The sequence below is a fragment of the Arachis stenosperma genome, chromosome 3 (genome assembly GCF_014773155.1).
Source record: "Arachis stenosperma cultivar V10309 chromosome 3, arast.V10309.gnm1.PFL2, whole genome shotgun sequence".
NCBI lineage: Eukaryota > Viridiplantae > Streptophyta > Magnoliopsida > Fabales > Fabaceae > Arachis > Arachis stenosperma.
The window spans coordinates 2167710-2184503 of NC_080379.1; the positions used below are offsets into that span (position 1 = coordinate 2167710).

At 34.0% G+C, this 16794-nt stretch overlaps 3 protein-coding genes across 5 annotated transcripts; 2 read left to right on the plus strand and 1 right to left on the minus strand.

The window, feature by feature from the left end:
• The first annotated feature begins 270 nt into the window (after window positions 1–270).
• Window positions 271–9668, plus strand: LOC130969292 (nodulin homeobox-like). Of its 3 annotated transcripts, none has more exons than XM_057894951.1 (20): window positions 271–425; window positions 519–648; window positions 2710–2792; window positions 2976–3018; window positions 3128–3253; window positions 3336–3494; window positions 4032–4115; window positions 4201–4329; window positions 4779–4997; window positions 5325–5450; window positions 5691–5786; window positions 6227–6385; window positions 6673–6952; window positions 7061–7186; window positions 7279–7348; window positions 7630–7690; window positions 7780–7890; window positions 8140–8661; window positions 8747–8781; window positions 8901–9668. In XM_057894951.1, the coding sequence occupies exons 3-20, from the start codon at window positions 2764–2766 to the stop codon at window positions 9418–9420; spliced, it is 2895 nt and encodes a 964-aa protein (XP_057750934.1). In that variant the 5' UTR covers window positions 271–425; window positions 519–648; window positions 2710–2763; the 3' UTR covers window positions 9421–9668. The 3 variants fall into 3 exon arrangements, with proteins under 3 accessions (XP_057750934.1, XP_057750936.1, XP_057750935.1); XM_057894953.1 differs by having other exon boundaries at window positions 523–648; XM_057894952.1 differs by lacking the exon at window positions 519–648.
• A 1314-nt stretch (window positions 9669–10982) lies between these two features.
• On the plus strand, window positions 10983–12936 carry LOC130969299 (60S ribosomal protein L23a). Its single transcript, XM_057894961.1, has 3 exons — window positions 10983–11082; window positions 11201–11564; window positions 12616–12936. Exons 1-3 carry the CDS (start codon window positions 11067–11069, stop codon window positions 12698–12700), a joined length of 465 nt encoding a protein of 154 aa, XP_057750944.1. The 5' UTR covers window positions 10983–11066; the 3' UTR covers window positions 12701–12936.
• Window positions 12937–14248: 1312 nt separating this feature from the next.
• Window positions 14249–16375, minus strand: LOC130969296 (uncharacterized). The gene is made up of 2 exons (XM_057894958.1): window positions 16176–16375; window positions 14249–15172 (listed from the first exon to the last, which is right to left on the minus strand). Exons 1-2 carry the CDS (start codon window positions 16212–16214, stop codon window positions 14357–14359), a joined length of 855 nt encoding a protein of 284 aa, XP_057750941.1. The 5' UTR covers window positions 16215–16375; the 3' UTR covers window positions 14249–14356.
• Between the last annotated feature and the right edge of the window lie 419 nt (window positions 16376–16794).

Here is a 16794-nt window from a genome sequence, read left to right on the forward strand (position 1 = left end):
AAATATTATATTAGTAAGATATTTTTTATATTTTAACAAAATCGACATGAATAGAGGACCATGTAAATCATTTTTCAATGTATCAAAATTAAAATTTTTAAAAAATTGCCCAAATATTCTAAAAGTATTTAATTTTTTAATTTAACTTTTATACTCCCACAGACCCACACCCACCCACGGCCACGGGTTCGAACCGAGTGTTAGCGCGACGACCCAAGAAATTAAAACAAAAGGAAACGTAAAATAAAATAAAATAAAATAAGAGTGAGGGTGAATCTGAGCGAGAGGTGCGAGCGAGCAGAGAAGAACACGACAGTGGTTTCCCTGCTTCCTTCTCCAATTTAAAATTTTCAGACTCCTTTTTTTTTTATTTTTTACCTTACTGGCCTTTTCTTCTCAGTTCATTATTCACCCTCCAGGTTCAGGTTCGTAATTCCCTATGCTTGTACTCTATCTTCTATCTTGCGTTTTTGTTTTCTTAAGAAAAAATAAAATCATTTTAAACGTTATTTGTTTAGTTAGGAATCATCTTCCCCTTCGCACTTCGGAAGTGCTCGATTTTTTTGTGGTCAACTGTGAATTCATCGAATTCAGTTGAACTTCAACTGGAATTGGTTCTGCGTAATTTCCAACCTCATGATGATGCTGGTAATTTAGTTAATTAATAGCAGCTTATGTATTTATTTATAAATTTCTCTTTTAAGATTCGGACCAAATTATTATTTTAGCTAGGCGTGGCACATGCATAAGAGTAATGGATTTTAGTGTTGTTGAAGAGATGAGTGAATTTATAGTTTGAAATTTGAGCTTAATAAATTCGTTGAGCATAATAGATCGCTTTAAAGTAAAGCAAACCATGATAATAACTGATAATAACTTATTGAACTAAAGGAACTTGATGTGGATTGAGTTCAAGGCAAGAAAAATTATATGAGCTTGGTTTCTCGCTTAGCTGAACCTTCCTTGCATCAGCTCCTTCGTTTCCAACCTTATATTATTACTTATTTCATGAGTAGAGATATGACTATGACAATTTGTATGGTATTGCAACATGATGAGGTTGCACTTAGTTGAAATGGAATTTGAGTTTGAGTTTTGCTTGGGAGCATTTAATGGAGGAATAGGAGTTATGCATTTATAAAACATTGTACATGGGTCCTTGGACTTGCTATGAGATGAAACTTTGCGGCTTCTCTTTCGTGATGACTGCTGCGTACATGGATTATTCCAATTAGTGTCTTTGATAGATATGGAGTGGACAGGGATTAAGGTGAACTCATTTATGTCATTTTCTTCCCTGTACTTTTTCTGTTGATTTTAACTGCTTAGTTAAAGAGGGTTATCTTATCTATTTTTTTGTTTCAATTAAATTTCTTCTTTTATTAAAGAAGAAGGAGAAAATTATTTGCTATTAATACTTACTATAATAAGAAATTGAGTTGCAAGTAAAGCTTTTGACACAATAGATTATTTAAAAAGACATTAAAGTAAATGTAAGTCATATACTAAAAATTCCTAGGTATGGCTTAATGGAAATTAGTGTTCTGGCACACAGAAAGGATTATAGGAAAATTGGCAAGCAAGGACATGTTTACTTGTTGCAGATACCAAAGAATAGAGTGAAGCCCATGTTTTGTCAACTATAGATGGTTCTTTAATTGTTTTAGGATTATTTTCCTTTTTCTTTTAAGGGAAAGAAGAGCTTGTATTATTTGCTTGGTTATTTTCCATCATTAGGTTTGCGGAAGCCAAACCATGGTTATTATATGGGTGGCGAATTAATAAATATAAGTAAGAGTTATTTCATTTTGTACAATCTTTTTATTTGAAAGGAAAAGAAGAATAAGTATTCTCATTATTTGCTTGGTTAGGAAATCTAGAGAGGACACCAATCAGATGCATGGCCCTCGGGTCTGTTTCACTAGAAATAAAAATATAAAATAAATATATGACTGCTTACTCTGCAGAAACTGTATTCTACATGGATGATGATTAAATTCATGGGCACCATATATAACTAGTATCTCATAGAGGGAGAAAGATGGCAGCAGCGCCCTGCTGAATCTTATTATTGGCAAAAATTTTTGTTATTATAAAATATTTTTCTAATTTCTCCTCCCACTAGATGATACCACTATGGTGACTTGCTCAAATTTATAATAACCTTACATAAATTCAGAAAAGTAAAAAATGAGCGGAGTAAAAAAAATTTATAGTAACCTTACATTAACCAGGAAAGTGTCATGGGAAGGTATATTTTGCTGGCTTCTTCTTGAAGGAGTGGTAATGATTTGACACAAAATGTCCCATAATATATCTGTAGTCTTCTTAAATACACATATCACTGTATGTAATGAGATCGGAATTTGCTACAAGTACATGTGTTTAGTGATATTAGTATCTATTGAAGTGGGTACAGTTGTTAAACCTTGACACAACCCCTCTGCCAAACACCCCCCTCCCCCTGCCCAAAAAAAAAAAAAACTTTTTGTGGGACTTTTATATGAGAGGGTCATGAAGTGAAGAGCTGAATTCTGTGATTAAAAGCCATGTAGTAGTGGATCAGTAAATCTTTTCTTTTAGAGAATTAGTTGAAACTTTGTAAAGTGCATAGTAGTTTTAAGGCGTTGTTTTCTTAAGCAATATTTAGGCAAGTCATGTTTCATGCTCCAAAATGCTATAAGTTTGAAGCTTAATCTTCAATTTCAGGACAACAAGAAGTGTATATCTGAAGTCTTCTAGAAGGGAAGATATTTTGTGCCAATGGCTGTACAAGATAATGCAATTAAAAGGTGCTCAAATGCTTGTGGTTTGAACTCATGTTTTTCATTTGAAATAATGGCTTTGAGATAAATTTTTCCAGTTACCTCTTGTTATGAAGTCAATGTTTGTAATTCTCTTATGCTTGTGCTATAAACCTGTGTGTACATTATTTAAATTCATTTTGCTAACATACCCTTATAATGATTTTCAAGAATGAGGATTGATAAGGAAGAACCATCTCGGAGTAATGCACAGGCAAGTGTCAACAATTTAAATATTACTTGGACCATTATACTCTCTTTAGCTTCCAATCAACCTTTTCAGTGGCTGGAAAATGAATTGTTCTATTTATTTGTTCGAACAGGCAATAAACTTGATATCGGCAGTGAAAGAATTGCATGAGCTTCACTCTCAGGATCTATATAAATTTTTAAGGGATGCAGAGAGCTTTACTATTCATTACCCTACCAAAAAAGGATTGCTGCTGAAGGTTGTCTCTTGCTCAACATTTGATTTATATTATTTTATATTAAATATAAGGTTTATTTTTGTCTAACTGTGTTTCTCTACAGATTGATATGGACAAGCTTGCAAGTTCTCTTCCATTGCACCTAACTGCAGTGCTAATCTCATCTAGCAGAGATAAAGCCATGTTTAGATACGTGTTATGTGGTATTCGTCTGTTGCATTCCTTGTGTGATTTAGCCCCCCGACTTCCTAAACTTGATCAGGTTACACCCTTGTTAACATTTGCTGCATTTTTCTTCCTGTTGTAAGTGTGTGTGTGTGTGTGTGTGTGTGTGTACGTGCACAAACTTGTTTTCTAGTGCAACAAAGGCATGACATCTAAAGGTTGAAGAATACTCCTGTAATTCATAAAGGATTTTAAGTACATATACTGTCTACCTAGCAATTGGCTTTGTGTTAGGATACCCTATCTATGACATAAAGTATGAGTGTAAATTCAATTCTAGGTTCTAGAATTGAGTTGTGAGCTAGCTAATGTGGAACTGGTCCTAATCTAAATGGAGTCATAATATCTTTTCATTTTCTCCTTAGGAGTCTAAACAATATGTTTATATGTTGACCACATGAGACATATAAATATAGCTTTAGCAGAGTTAATATCTACTCTTCTATTCATAATGCTTCTTCACTGAAAGATGATTGTGGTACCCAATTTATATTGCAAGTAATATCACCCTAAGTACTAAGTACTAATCCTTTGATTGTTGAATTTGATTTCTGTTTTTGGAATATCATTGCAGATTTTCCTTGATGATATCAGAGTGTTGGAACAACTAATTGATTTAGTTTTCTACACACTTATTGTCCTTAGTGGCTACAGACAGGTTTTCTTCAGTTCTTATTTCTACTGTCTAATCTTTTCTATTCATCTATTGTCAATCTTTATTGAGATTTGTGTTTGTACTACAGGAAGGCCATGCTTTTAGTCATATGTTCCTTTTGCATTCAACTCTTGTAGCATGCAACTTACATCTACTAACAGGGTTTATATCGCCACAATCACAAGACATTGTTCATGTATTGCTTGCACACCCAAAGGTACAATATCACTTCCATCATATGTTTTAGTTGTTCGGATTAAAATTGCTATTCTGTTAGTGTCCATTGGACACATGTTTAAACGGGGACTAATATAATTTGTAACCGATTTTTAGAACCTTTTTTTTCCCTGCAAATACTGAAAAATGGTTTTTTTACTAAGTCTCAGATATATCCAAACAGAACTTCTGTTCAGAACAATTTAAAAAATGATTTTGGTATCAAAACACAACAATTTCTTCCTAAACCTACAAAATACTTAATGGCAATTTAAGTAGCATTTATTTCAATCCACTTTTTCATGCATCTAGAACCATTTGCCAGTCAGTTATGTTCTATTTTGTATAAAATATTAAAATCTCTATTTCTCATGATATCTTATAAAATTCAAATTAATTTTTTGGTCAATACATTTAGGTTATGGTTAATTAAGAACGCTTTTGTGACAGGTTGACATATTTATGGATGCGGCTTTTGGATCAGTTCGCATGATTGTTAGATATCTTGAGGTTACACTGATAGCTATCTATAAACACTTTTCCGAGGAGTCAAATCTAACAGCTGAACAAGCAGTTTATCATCTCTGTCAGCAGTGTGAGGCTTCTCTGCAATTTCTCCAGTCCTTGTGCCAACAGAAATTGTTTAAGGAGCGCCTGCTTAAAAATAAGGTTTTTACAAACTAGACTTAAATTTACTAATTTAGATTAACACTTAAAGAGCTGGTGATTTGTCCTTAAATTTATGTAATGAAATTTGGAATGACGTACCGCACTTCCTAATACTGTCCCTTACTTTGTTTAATGGCTAAGCAATCTACAAACTAAAGTTAAATGGGAAGATGTTGGAGTTTATGGCGCAAAAGACTTCATTTTACAAACTTGTTACTTGAGACGTAGCTACACGAAAGATGCTTGATGTCATAATGCTGATTAATGGAATGAATTACACATTGTTTTATACGTACATATATGAACTGCATGTGTTTTTCATTTCAGGAACTATGTAGAAGGGGCAGCATTCTTTTTCTGGCTCGATCCATCTTGAAGTTAAACGTTCAACCATCCTTTACATCTCGGATTGTGGCTGCCATTTCGAGGCTAAAAGCTAAAGTACTATCTATTGTGAGTCCAGTGGCAAAATCTGTCATAGATCCCTGCTTTTGAATATAATCTACATAATTTCTGCATACTAGAGGGTGAGCATTGGCACAAAAGCACCTTCATGCTTGGATAAGGCTGTTTAAAGTTGACCATCCCTGTTGTAGGCCTTGTGCAATGGCAACCTCCTCCTCCTTCTTCTGCTGCTTCTTCAATTTTCGCATACTTTTTATTAATAATAATGTCACAATTTTCTTTATGCAGCTGTTGAGCTTGTGTGAAGCAGAAAACCTTTCTTTTCTTGATGAAGTTGCCAGCTCGTCACATTGTTTAGATTTGGCTAAATCAATTGCATCCGAGGTTGTTTTCCAATTGATTTCTTATAATGCAAACCTGTTGAAGATATAGGGATCCAAATTGTTTGTGCAATTGCTGATTACTATTGGATCAAATTCAACTTATTGCCTGAAACTAATGAATTTGGATTATATCAGCGTTTTTGGAATTCTACCCCTCCGATCAAATATAATATAATATGAGGGTGTGTTGCTCATAGTCCAAGCTTGGATCTGAGTGTTGTACAAATAAAATACCTAGGATTATTAAGTAGAAGTATGATTTCTTCAGAAAATCTTTAAATTGATATTCGTGCTATGACAATCTTCAGAATTTTTGCCTTTAACGATTCAAACTTTTGTATGCTAGACCTACCTGTCTTGAACATTGCCTTTCTTATGCATTAACCATGTGCATGTATTTCCTTTCAGGATCTTGCTGTTAATATTGCTCTCATAATGTAGGTTTTTGATTTGTTGAAGAATGCTTTTGGAAGAGATCCTAGGCATCCCACTAATACCGACAGAAGTTACCCAATGGGGTTTTTACAACTCAATGCAATGCGTCTGGCTGACATCTTATCTGATGATTCAAACTTCCGGTCTTACATGACAGCTTGTTTCGTAAGTTACCATTATCAGTTTTTCCCCACCATCTAATAGTACTTTCTTTAATGTAGAATTCACTTCCATTACGAGGCTGAGATAATCTATGAGGGTGGTGACTTCTGTTTTATTGTAAAGTTGCTCACAAATATTCATGAGAAAGTGACCAACTCTTAAGGGAAATTTGCCACTTTGTTGTAGTTAACATATATAATTTATATTTTTTTGCATTTTCTTTGATTTTTGTCAAATTTGCTTCTGCTTATGGAATTTGATTATGTTCTTTTTGTGTGATTTCGTTCCAGACTAAAGTTCTTACAGCAATAATTTCACTCTCCCATGGAGATTTTTTATCTTGTTGGTGTTCTTCTAATCTCCCTGGGACAGAAGAGGATGCAACTCTTGAATATGATATATATGCCTCAGTTGGATGGATTCTGGATCTGAGTAATCAGCATCAAACAATTTTGGGATTGAACCTAATCCATAACAGCATGCCTTGTGCTTCTTATGCACATCATAGGACATCATTATTTGTCAAAGTCATTGCAAACCTTCATTGTTTTGTACCCAACATATGTGAAGGTCGGTTCTTTGCCCATGTTCTGCATATTTTAGTATAATTTTGTCTTATCTATGCACAGCTACTTACATCATTCATCTTTTTCTTTTTCTTTTTTTAATTCTAAACAGAACAGGAGAGGAACCTTTTTGTTCTCAAGGTCCAAGAATGCTTGCAAATGGATCTATCTGGCCTTCTTCCTGGGTTTTCTTTAACTTCTGGTTCTCGTAAAGCTGCAGCTGTTAACAGGAATCTCCGTAATGATTATTCTGAAATACTTTTCTTGGAATTATTATTATTATGAGCAATACTGTGCTGCTTTCTCACTAGTAACTTTTCTTTTTCATAGGCTCATTGTTAAGTCATGCAGAATCTTTGGTTCCAAACTTTTTAAATGAGGAGGATCTTCATCTTCTAAGGTCACTTTCTCCCTTGCTTAATTCTATTTTTATGTTGATATATTAGCTTTGTATAGGATGACTCATGCATGTCAGGGAAGTAGATATCCAGGGACAAAATAGCAAAATCCAATTCTTATTTTCTTTCAACAATATATGTTCAGTTCATTTTTTTCTCCTTAACTAAATAAAAAATGGTTGTAAAATTTTAAATAATTGCATAAGAAGGGTTACAGCTTTGTTTTTGTGGTTTGTGTGTGCACGCGCACGCTCAAATATTATATATTTTAAATTGTTCACAGGGTGTTCATTGGCGAACTACAATCCCTAACTACTACTCCTCTTGGGGGAAATCAGGGTCAAGTAAGTCTCTATCTACTAATATGTGCTATTAATATTGTTTGTTTCTGATATATTAATACCTTTTCTTCTATTATGCTGGAGAAATTCAGGATAGCAAAATTGAGGGTTCACTATCTTGGGATAAGTTTGTTCAGGATAGCAAAACTGAGGAGTCATTATCTTGGAATAAGTTTCCTAAACACAACAACGATCGTTATCAGGTATGGGCAAGGTTTTTTTTTCCCCTTAAACCCCAACTGCACTTTGTGATGACTCTTATAGCTACTTGTTTTTAGAATATTCATGATTTATTGTGCTGAAGAAAATGCAGATAAAATTAATCGTAATTTAGAAATAGGCAATTCCTTTAAATGTAGTCAATTCTAAATTCTCAACTTGGATTATGTACTTGCACCATTTAGCTTGTCATCAACACAATGAATTTAACAGTGAAGTTTGATTTCCTGTAGGATGCTCTGAGTACTGGGGGAGGCTCATCACCTTTACTAAAAGAACGTGCTAAACTGAACAAGAGTGGTAACCTGAAGGAAGGAGTGTCAGAGAATTCTGCATTCCAAGGCATAGACCAGCAGAATAACAGAGATGAAAACACAAATCAAAGTGATAACTTGACTAGGCAAAATCAAGAAGATAAAGCTACATCTGGGAAAAGTGTATCAGGTGCAAGAGATGTGGATAAGGATGCTCAGAATGCTGAAACGAGTGGTTCAGATTCTAGTTCTGCCAAAAGAAAGAATACTGTTGTTCATATGGATAGCGAACACTCAAAATCAATTGAGCCTCATAAAAAAGTTGGGGTTGGAGAAAGCGCAGAGGATGAAAAGGTTGAAACTGTACAGAGGAGAAAACGAAAGCGAACTATAATGAATGATAAACAGGTGATGTTGATTGAGAGGGCACTCTTGGATGAGCCTGATATGCAGCGAAATGCTGCTTCACTTCAATCATGGGCTGATAAATTAAGTCTTCATGTATGTGAGATGCAGCAAAACTAATTATTAGTATTTTTTTTAACACATTTTTCTTCTCTAACATTTCCTGCATTATGTTTTCCAGGGTTCTGAGGTTTCATCTTCTCAGCTTAAAAATTGGTGAGGCATAGCTCAATATATTTGTTTTAGAGATTAGAATTTATTTGCATTTTCTGGGATATTGATAAAATTATTTTTACGTATTGATTTATCATGGAATTTCATGGTTATGATATCAGGTTGAACAATCGAAAAGCTAGGCTAGCCCGCACAGCTAAGGATGTCAAAGCAGCAGATGGAGACAATCAAGTCGTGGACAAGCAAAGAGGGTCGATGCTGGGGACCCATGATTTGCCCGACAATCATGGGGATGCATCCAATGCCGGAAGAGATCTTCTAACTCTTGCAAGAATAGCTTCCGGTGATAATTCTGAGCCTTCACTAGCCGAAGCTGCCGAAAGTGGTCATCCAGAATCCGTCCGCTGCAATGTGGGTCAGTATGTTGTGCTTGTAGATGCGCGAGGAGATGAGATTGGCAAAGGAAAGGTAGTTCAGGTGCGTGGTAAATGGAATGGAAAGAGTTTGGATGAATTACAAACTTGTGTTGTGGATATTAGTGAGCTTAAAGCTGAAAAAGGGTTGCGGCTTCCATATCCATCAGAAGCAACAGGCACCACATTTGCAGATGCTGAAACAAAGTTAGGCGCCATGAAAGTGTTATGGAATTCACGCAGAATTTTTCCAGAGCGCACTGAATGAGAATGAGTTCAATTCAGTGACTGATCTTTTGCTTCTAGCTTTAAGTTTGTGCACATGACCTTGTATGAATTTGCTAATGTAAGAGGGTAGGGTTTAAATGGTAAAATTGTTAGCAAGGAAGGGTAGTTTACTAATGTCAAGATGAGAATGATCATCAGTCTTGTACAAGTTTATCAAAAGCTTCGTTGCAATTGACAATGTGCAGAATAATAGTAGGATTTTGATATTTGAATTTATTACTTTCCAAATTAGAAATTAGTATGTTACCATTTTTTTTTTAAGCGAAGATAGGGAGATTTGAACCCGTAACTTCTAAGTGAGTATGCGGAGATTATATCATTTGAGCTATAATTTGTTGGATTTTTTTTTTTTTACTAAAGATAGGAAGACTTGAACCCGACTTCTAAATGAGTATGGGAAAATTATGCCATTTGAGTTATAACTCATTAGCATATTACTTTTTTTTAATCTGAATTTAGTGTCACAGAAATATAATCAGCATATCAATGATGTCATTATTTCTGACCAAATTGATGCTGCACATTTTGTGCCGCCAATTGAAGTAAACACAAATACTAATAATGATATGGTTTTGTTAGGTAGACAATGACTTTTGTCAACAATAGGTTCTAGAATTGACCCAATAAAGTAAAAAAATTCCTCCACTTCAAATTACCTCTTAAATCCTTACATTAAGATAACCACCTGCACACCTAGTGAATTGAACATCTAGTTATTGTTAACTATGCATGAGTAAAACGAATCAAAAGGAATAACCACCAAACAACTAAGAATCAACATAGTCATCTGCATACCTATTGAATTGAACATCCAATATATCTATTGTTCACATTGTTTAAAATTCTTGTTGTCTCCCTATACTTTAAAATATGGAAAAGTATAGGTAGATAATAAGAATACTAAACAATGTGAATAATAGATATGTCAGATGTTCAATTAAATAGATATGCAGATGATTATGTTTATTATTTTTAATTAGATGGTCATTTCTTTTTATTCGATTTACTCATGCATAGTTAACAATGACTAAATGTTCAATTATTAGGTATGCAGATGGTTATTTCTTTTTAATTAGATGGTCATTTCTTTTTATTCGATTTATTCATGCATAGTTATCCTAATGTTAAGGTTTATGAAATAATTTAGGGATGAAGTATTTTTTTACTTTATTTGATCAATTCTAAATATTATTATTCATATTATTTATAAAAATTATTATCTACCTAACAAAACCCTTTCCCACAAGTATATATTCCTTTGGAAATCAAATAAGCATCTATATAAGAATATTATCGTTAGGCTGAATTTCTGATGATGCAGATTAGACTTTGGAGATCTACATGTTTTATTTTCTCCATAGAGATCTTATGATTATTTTTTAACATAATGAAACCGTTATCCTGGGCCTGGGTCCTCGCTGTTGGCCCATAATAGAAATGGGCTCGACCCGTTCTCATTCTCACTGCCTAGTTCCTGCACGAAAAAAAAGAACCGGGCGAGGGACATTATGGTAATTTCACTTATAGCTATTGGAGTCATATATAAGACTCCCCAAACCCTAGTGTAAGCTTCTTCCTCAGCCTCTGTAGCGCGCAGGTTTGTGAATCTCTCCACCAAAAACCCTAATGGCTCCAGCTAAAGGTACATTCATTCATCTCCTTAGTTTTCAACCTTTCTTCTCTTCTCTTCAATTCTCAATTTCCATTTCTCATTTCAATTCTCATCTCTTTTCTTTTCCTTCGTTTTTTTGTTGCTGCAGTTGATAATTCGAAGAAGAATGATCCGAAGGCGCAGGCATTGAAAACCGCGAAGGCGGTGAAATCAGGTTCTACGTTCAAGAAGAAGGCGAAGAAGATCAGAACAAAGGTTACGTTCCACCGACCGAAGACACTGAAGAAGGATAGGAACCCTAAGTACCCTCGCATCAGTGCGCCGCCGAGGAACAAGCTCGACCATTACCAGATCCTCAAGTACCCTCTCACTACCGAATCAGCCATGAAGAAAATCGAGGACAACAACACTCTTGTCTTCATCGTTGACCTGCGCGCTGATAAGAAGAAGATCAAGGATGCCGTGAAGAAGATGTACGATATTCAGGCCAAGAAGGTCAACACCTTGATCAGGTCAGATTTTTGAATATTTTGTTCAGTGGTTATTTGATTTTTTTTGGTTTGATATTTCTCGTTTATGCTTGTTTGATACTGCTACGAATTTGTTAGTAATTAGAAGCAAAAATGATTTTAGTGTCACTTTTAATCACAGAAATTGTAAGATTAAGTGAGGCACATGTTGGACTCTTTAGTCTTAGAGAAAATGATACATGTTATAATTTATATGATAAGAACTATCTTGACATACTAGAATATGATGTTACACTCTCAACCAATCATTTATCCTCATATGTATTATGTTTGCTAAGAGTTTAATTTACATGCATAGTCTATTACATCTTTCTACCATATTACGTGTACACCAAAATCACCCACCAAAGTCGGCCACCATTATAAAATACATGTTACTAATATACATTGAAAATAAATTAAATCACACATGTATTTATACACAAATACATTTGTGGCTGATTTTAGTGGTTGATTTTGGTGTACAAATAACATATTTGTACATCTTATACTGCCTCAGAGATGTTATTTGTACATCTTATACTGCCTCAGAGACAAAAGAAGACAACTTCTACATCTACTATATTGGGAATAACTATTTCTATTACATATCACCTGTCATTTTTTGCACCAATATTGCCTCGAAATTAAAGTGGCTAGTTAGTTCTAGGGTCATATTTATTTTATAATGACAATACATTTTCGTTTAAATACATTATGGATTATGGATATTAAATTTGTCTTATGTTAGGGACCTTAATCTATAATTTCCTAAAATCAAGTTCTTTTTGGATTCATTCCAAGATCAAGCACCTGTTTCTTTTATCATCCCTTTGATTTTTGGTTCTACTGATTTGAGGGTCTGTTCACAAAGCAGTGTTTGAAAATATTGCACTTGACATTGTCTGTTATTTCAGCTTGTCTGGCCAGAATATAGGCATTCTTTGAAGTTGAAATAGTTTGAGAAAGCCCATTTAGAATGTGATTTACTGCATTCGGATTTAAATAGGGCCATGTATGGTGCAATTTCTGACTGTGAAATGTTGTGTTGCAGGCCTGATGGCACCAAGAAAGCATATGTTAGGTTGACGCCAGATTATGATGCATTGGACGTAGCTAACAAGATTGGGATCATTTAAATTGGTGCTTGACTTCACCATTGTCAATTTGCTATTTTTATATTTTAGGTAGTTTGTGGTTATTGTTGACGGGAACATTTGAAAGAAGGGTAAGTTCTGTATTTTCTTCTTTGTTATTTGGTGTCTTTTGCTGTAATTGACACTGAGCAAACCTAGTGTTTCAATTTTGACTGAGGAATTATTTAAATTGATTAAAATGAGCATCTCGTCATGCCCTATTTTTGGTGATTCCACAATTCCTTGTATATCAAGATTTATATTCACACCAACGTCGTTTGGCTCAGCAGCTTATAAACAGCCGAAAGTTCAACTTATTTGTAAAGCAGCCATTATCATGAATATACTTCTGGCACCGAAAATACTGCCAGATGGGTAGTTCAAATTGCACTTGTTTTGGTCATATGTTCGTCTTTATTGAAAGTCGCTGTTAATTTTGACAAAATGTCACGTTAACATCATTTGTTGATTTACCAGTATACCATTTTCTTCAAATGAATAATAATTTATTTTTATTAAATAGGATATGGACATAATAAGGTGATGAATAAGTGACACAATTTACTCACGACACTTTTGAGACATGCAAAATTGGCTGCTACTGCAATTCATAATCTTATACTGTACTTTGCACTCTGCTTGAAACACAAGTACAATAAACATTTGATGTTCTTCCTAGATCCTATGTATACATGTTACCACATTAACCTATGCTTTAAACAGAACCAACTCCTACGTATGAAGTTGGCTTTCCATTGCCAGTTGGGTAGAAAATGTGCATCCCCAATCAAAGTATGCCTTAGGACATAACAGAGAGAGAGGTTCTACAGAGAGGACAACTTGAATGAGACCGAAACCACTCGTCCACGCACCGAACATGGAAGCCATGGGAGCAATTTGGAAGATGTTTCAACCACTCCCCTTCTTCGAACTCTCCAAGACAAATGGCACAGTCTGTGTTAATCTGCTTGTGTTCTCCTCCTTCATTTACCTTGAACTGGTGCATTGGAAGAAAGCCAACAGCAGAAGATTCCAAACCACTGTTTCGAAACTGTGGAGAAGAAGGATCTTCAATATCTAATTCATCTCCATGTCCCCTATGAGCATGGTTCCTTGATCTCATCACGCATTTTAATACATGTAGGAGAAGATTCCGTATCCAGAAGTAAACTAGTGGAGATAAAAAAAACAAAATTGAGAAAATTAGGAAAGAAGTGGCTTCAGGTTCTGCAGGTTCAGAAGACATCTGTGTTAATCAGATTAATGAAAGTGAAGCTACAGAGTTTCAAAATATAACCAAAGCGTAAATATGAGCATCTAAGGACGGTTGTGGATAAAACCGAGGAGTGTAGATTCATATTGCTGATTAAGAAGCAATGGTCTTTGATTATATCATAATTAAATACTAATTAGTATTGTGTTTGTGACAGGCACAAGGGTGTTTCTGTTGTTAACAATAAACAAAATTTAGCATCCAAAGACATTATTTTTGGTTAACAGAACACAGAAAAAGAACCTTTTTTAAACTAAAACCAAAATCTATTGCCAATAATCAAATGCAAGATATGACATTTACATTGATTGCTGTTAACTTCATTTACATAGTGGAAAAATTAGGACTCTGAGAATGAAACTCTCAAAAATAGAAATTAATTAAGCTCATTGATGCCTTTGCCTTTTCCTTGAAGGAATTTGGAACCTAACACTAGGACTTGATGAACTCAATTGCCGTGCATTGTTCCATGATGATGATGATGATCCAGCAGTGCCATCAAAGTTGAGCATAAAAGCCGAACACGCCGATAGAGGATTCGAAGAACACAATAAGGATTGTGATGATGGAAGGAGCTTTGGCTGCAGCAATGAAGAATTCCCATGTTCTACAAAGGAATTAGAATTGACAGAATAATCCTCATTGATGGTTAAGTGTGGAACATTGATTTGTTGCAATGGTGGAGGGTTTCTCCAATTAGGAAGTGGCCCTGCAAGGAGAAGGGTATGAAGCAATGGACCAGATTCTTGCACAGCTTCAAGGAGCTTGCCCTTTTGAGGCAAGACTCTACCTTTGGCAAGAAAATCAATAATCTCAGCAGCAGGATCATGTTTTGAGAAATTCCTGTCTTGAACTTGAACCATGTTCTGATATAGATAATGCCCCATGTTGTTGTTGTTGGAAGAATCAACAACTACATTGTTGATGTTTGAGAATTCAGGAGAAGATACAGTGTCAAAGAAAGGAGAATCTAGTGAATCATGTGACACACTCTTGGATTCTGTGATGCTTGAATAAGAATAATTGTTATTATTGGCATCAAATGGCATGAAATTGTTAATTAGTTTCTGTAGTTGAAACTTTGCTTCATCCCTCTCTTGGTATGCCATGTTCAACATATTCAAGAGTTCCAACTTCACATTCTTCAAGATTTCAATTTCATGTTTTGCATCCTCAAGCTTCTGCCTCAATTCTTCATCTCTCTGAAAAAAAAAACCAAAAATCAGAAACTGGGTCAATTCTTACTTATGTAAAATACTCATTGACTCTTGAAAAATAAGAACTTTGATATAAACACAATGCTGATATTTTGGCTGAGAATGAAACGTAAATTACGGGTTGGAATTTAAGGCGAATATTAAGGGAATGGAGATAGAGTAAACTATAACAAACAAAAGATAGAGAAAGTGATTTTGTTTTAGGGAAGATTCCAAGATCAATGTCATGATTTTGATGCTTTTCTCAGACATTAAAGTGAGATTTGACACACTAGCTTTTTATTTTTTGGTTTTGTCAAAGATTCTTATTAGGAAAGAACAAATTAAACAACACATATAACCATGTAGTATATATATATATATATATATATATATATATGAAACCTATAATTAATTGAATACAAGAATACAATGTTTTACAGAAAAAAGATGAAAAACCTTCCTTGGTAAATAAGGAAACAAATATGGACATTAATAAAGGACAAATTTTCCAGAACTAAAGAAAAGGGGTAGAAAATAAAATAAAAATATGGTCAACTATGAAATTATGGAGCATATATCATGTTTGAAAATGGGCCCTGTGAAAATGTAATAATGCACAGAAAATTAAAAATATCTTCACTGAGAGACAGAACGTTCAACACAACAAACAAACAATGAAAAGAAGATGTATAAAGAAGGGAAAAGCAATATTCAAGGACTAGTTAATCCTTTTTTAAATTTTTTCCAGAAAATTTTAACATATGATCGATAGATTGAAGGAGATAAATTAAATGCAACATACACTATATACTATATGTATTAAACAGAAAATATGTAACTCTCAATATTTTGAATTTAAGTATTGAACAAGAATTAAACAAGAATGTACAAGAAGCATAAATAAAACATAAAAGATAATTGGGTATAAGAGAATGCATGAAAAGTTGAAAACCAAGACATAAAATTAAGAGAGAGAAAGAGAAAGAAACAATGTGAAACACCGCACCTGTTGGCAAATCAATGCCGAATAATACACGTCTTCCATTGTTGTTAATTTGAAATTAAAGCTTCTAAGAGAGTAGAAGCTAGAAACTGATGAAGCAGGAAGGAGAAGGAGAGGGAGAACGATTAAAATATAGTCTATTCTCTCTTTTATATATATAGGAGGAAGAGATGGAGAATGATGATGATGATTGCACCAAAAACACTAATAAGTATGTTATTATTTATTTATTTATTTATTTATTATTATTATTCTTGAGGGGAAAAGGAGAGGAGCTATCTGAATTAATGTTTTAATTAATGCGGTACTCTTTTTTTTCAATTAAATCCAAACTTGTTATTATTGGTATCATACTATCATGTAAATTAATTAGGGAGGGATGTAATTTTGTTAAATGAGTCAAATTTTTGTTTGCAATAATTAATTAATATGTATTAATATAAATTTTAGGTTACTTGTTATACAAGTCAATACTTTTAAAGTTATATTTAAGCGAAATCGTCCAATCAGAAATTATATTTTATATTAGTTTAGTTTTAGTGATGTGCAGTTAACTGGTCATGTATCTCGAATTAGTTTAAGTTTCTGTCTCTAAAAAAATCATTGTCTTGTAAAATTTTTT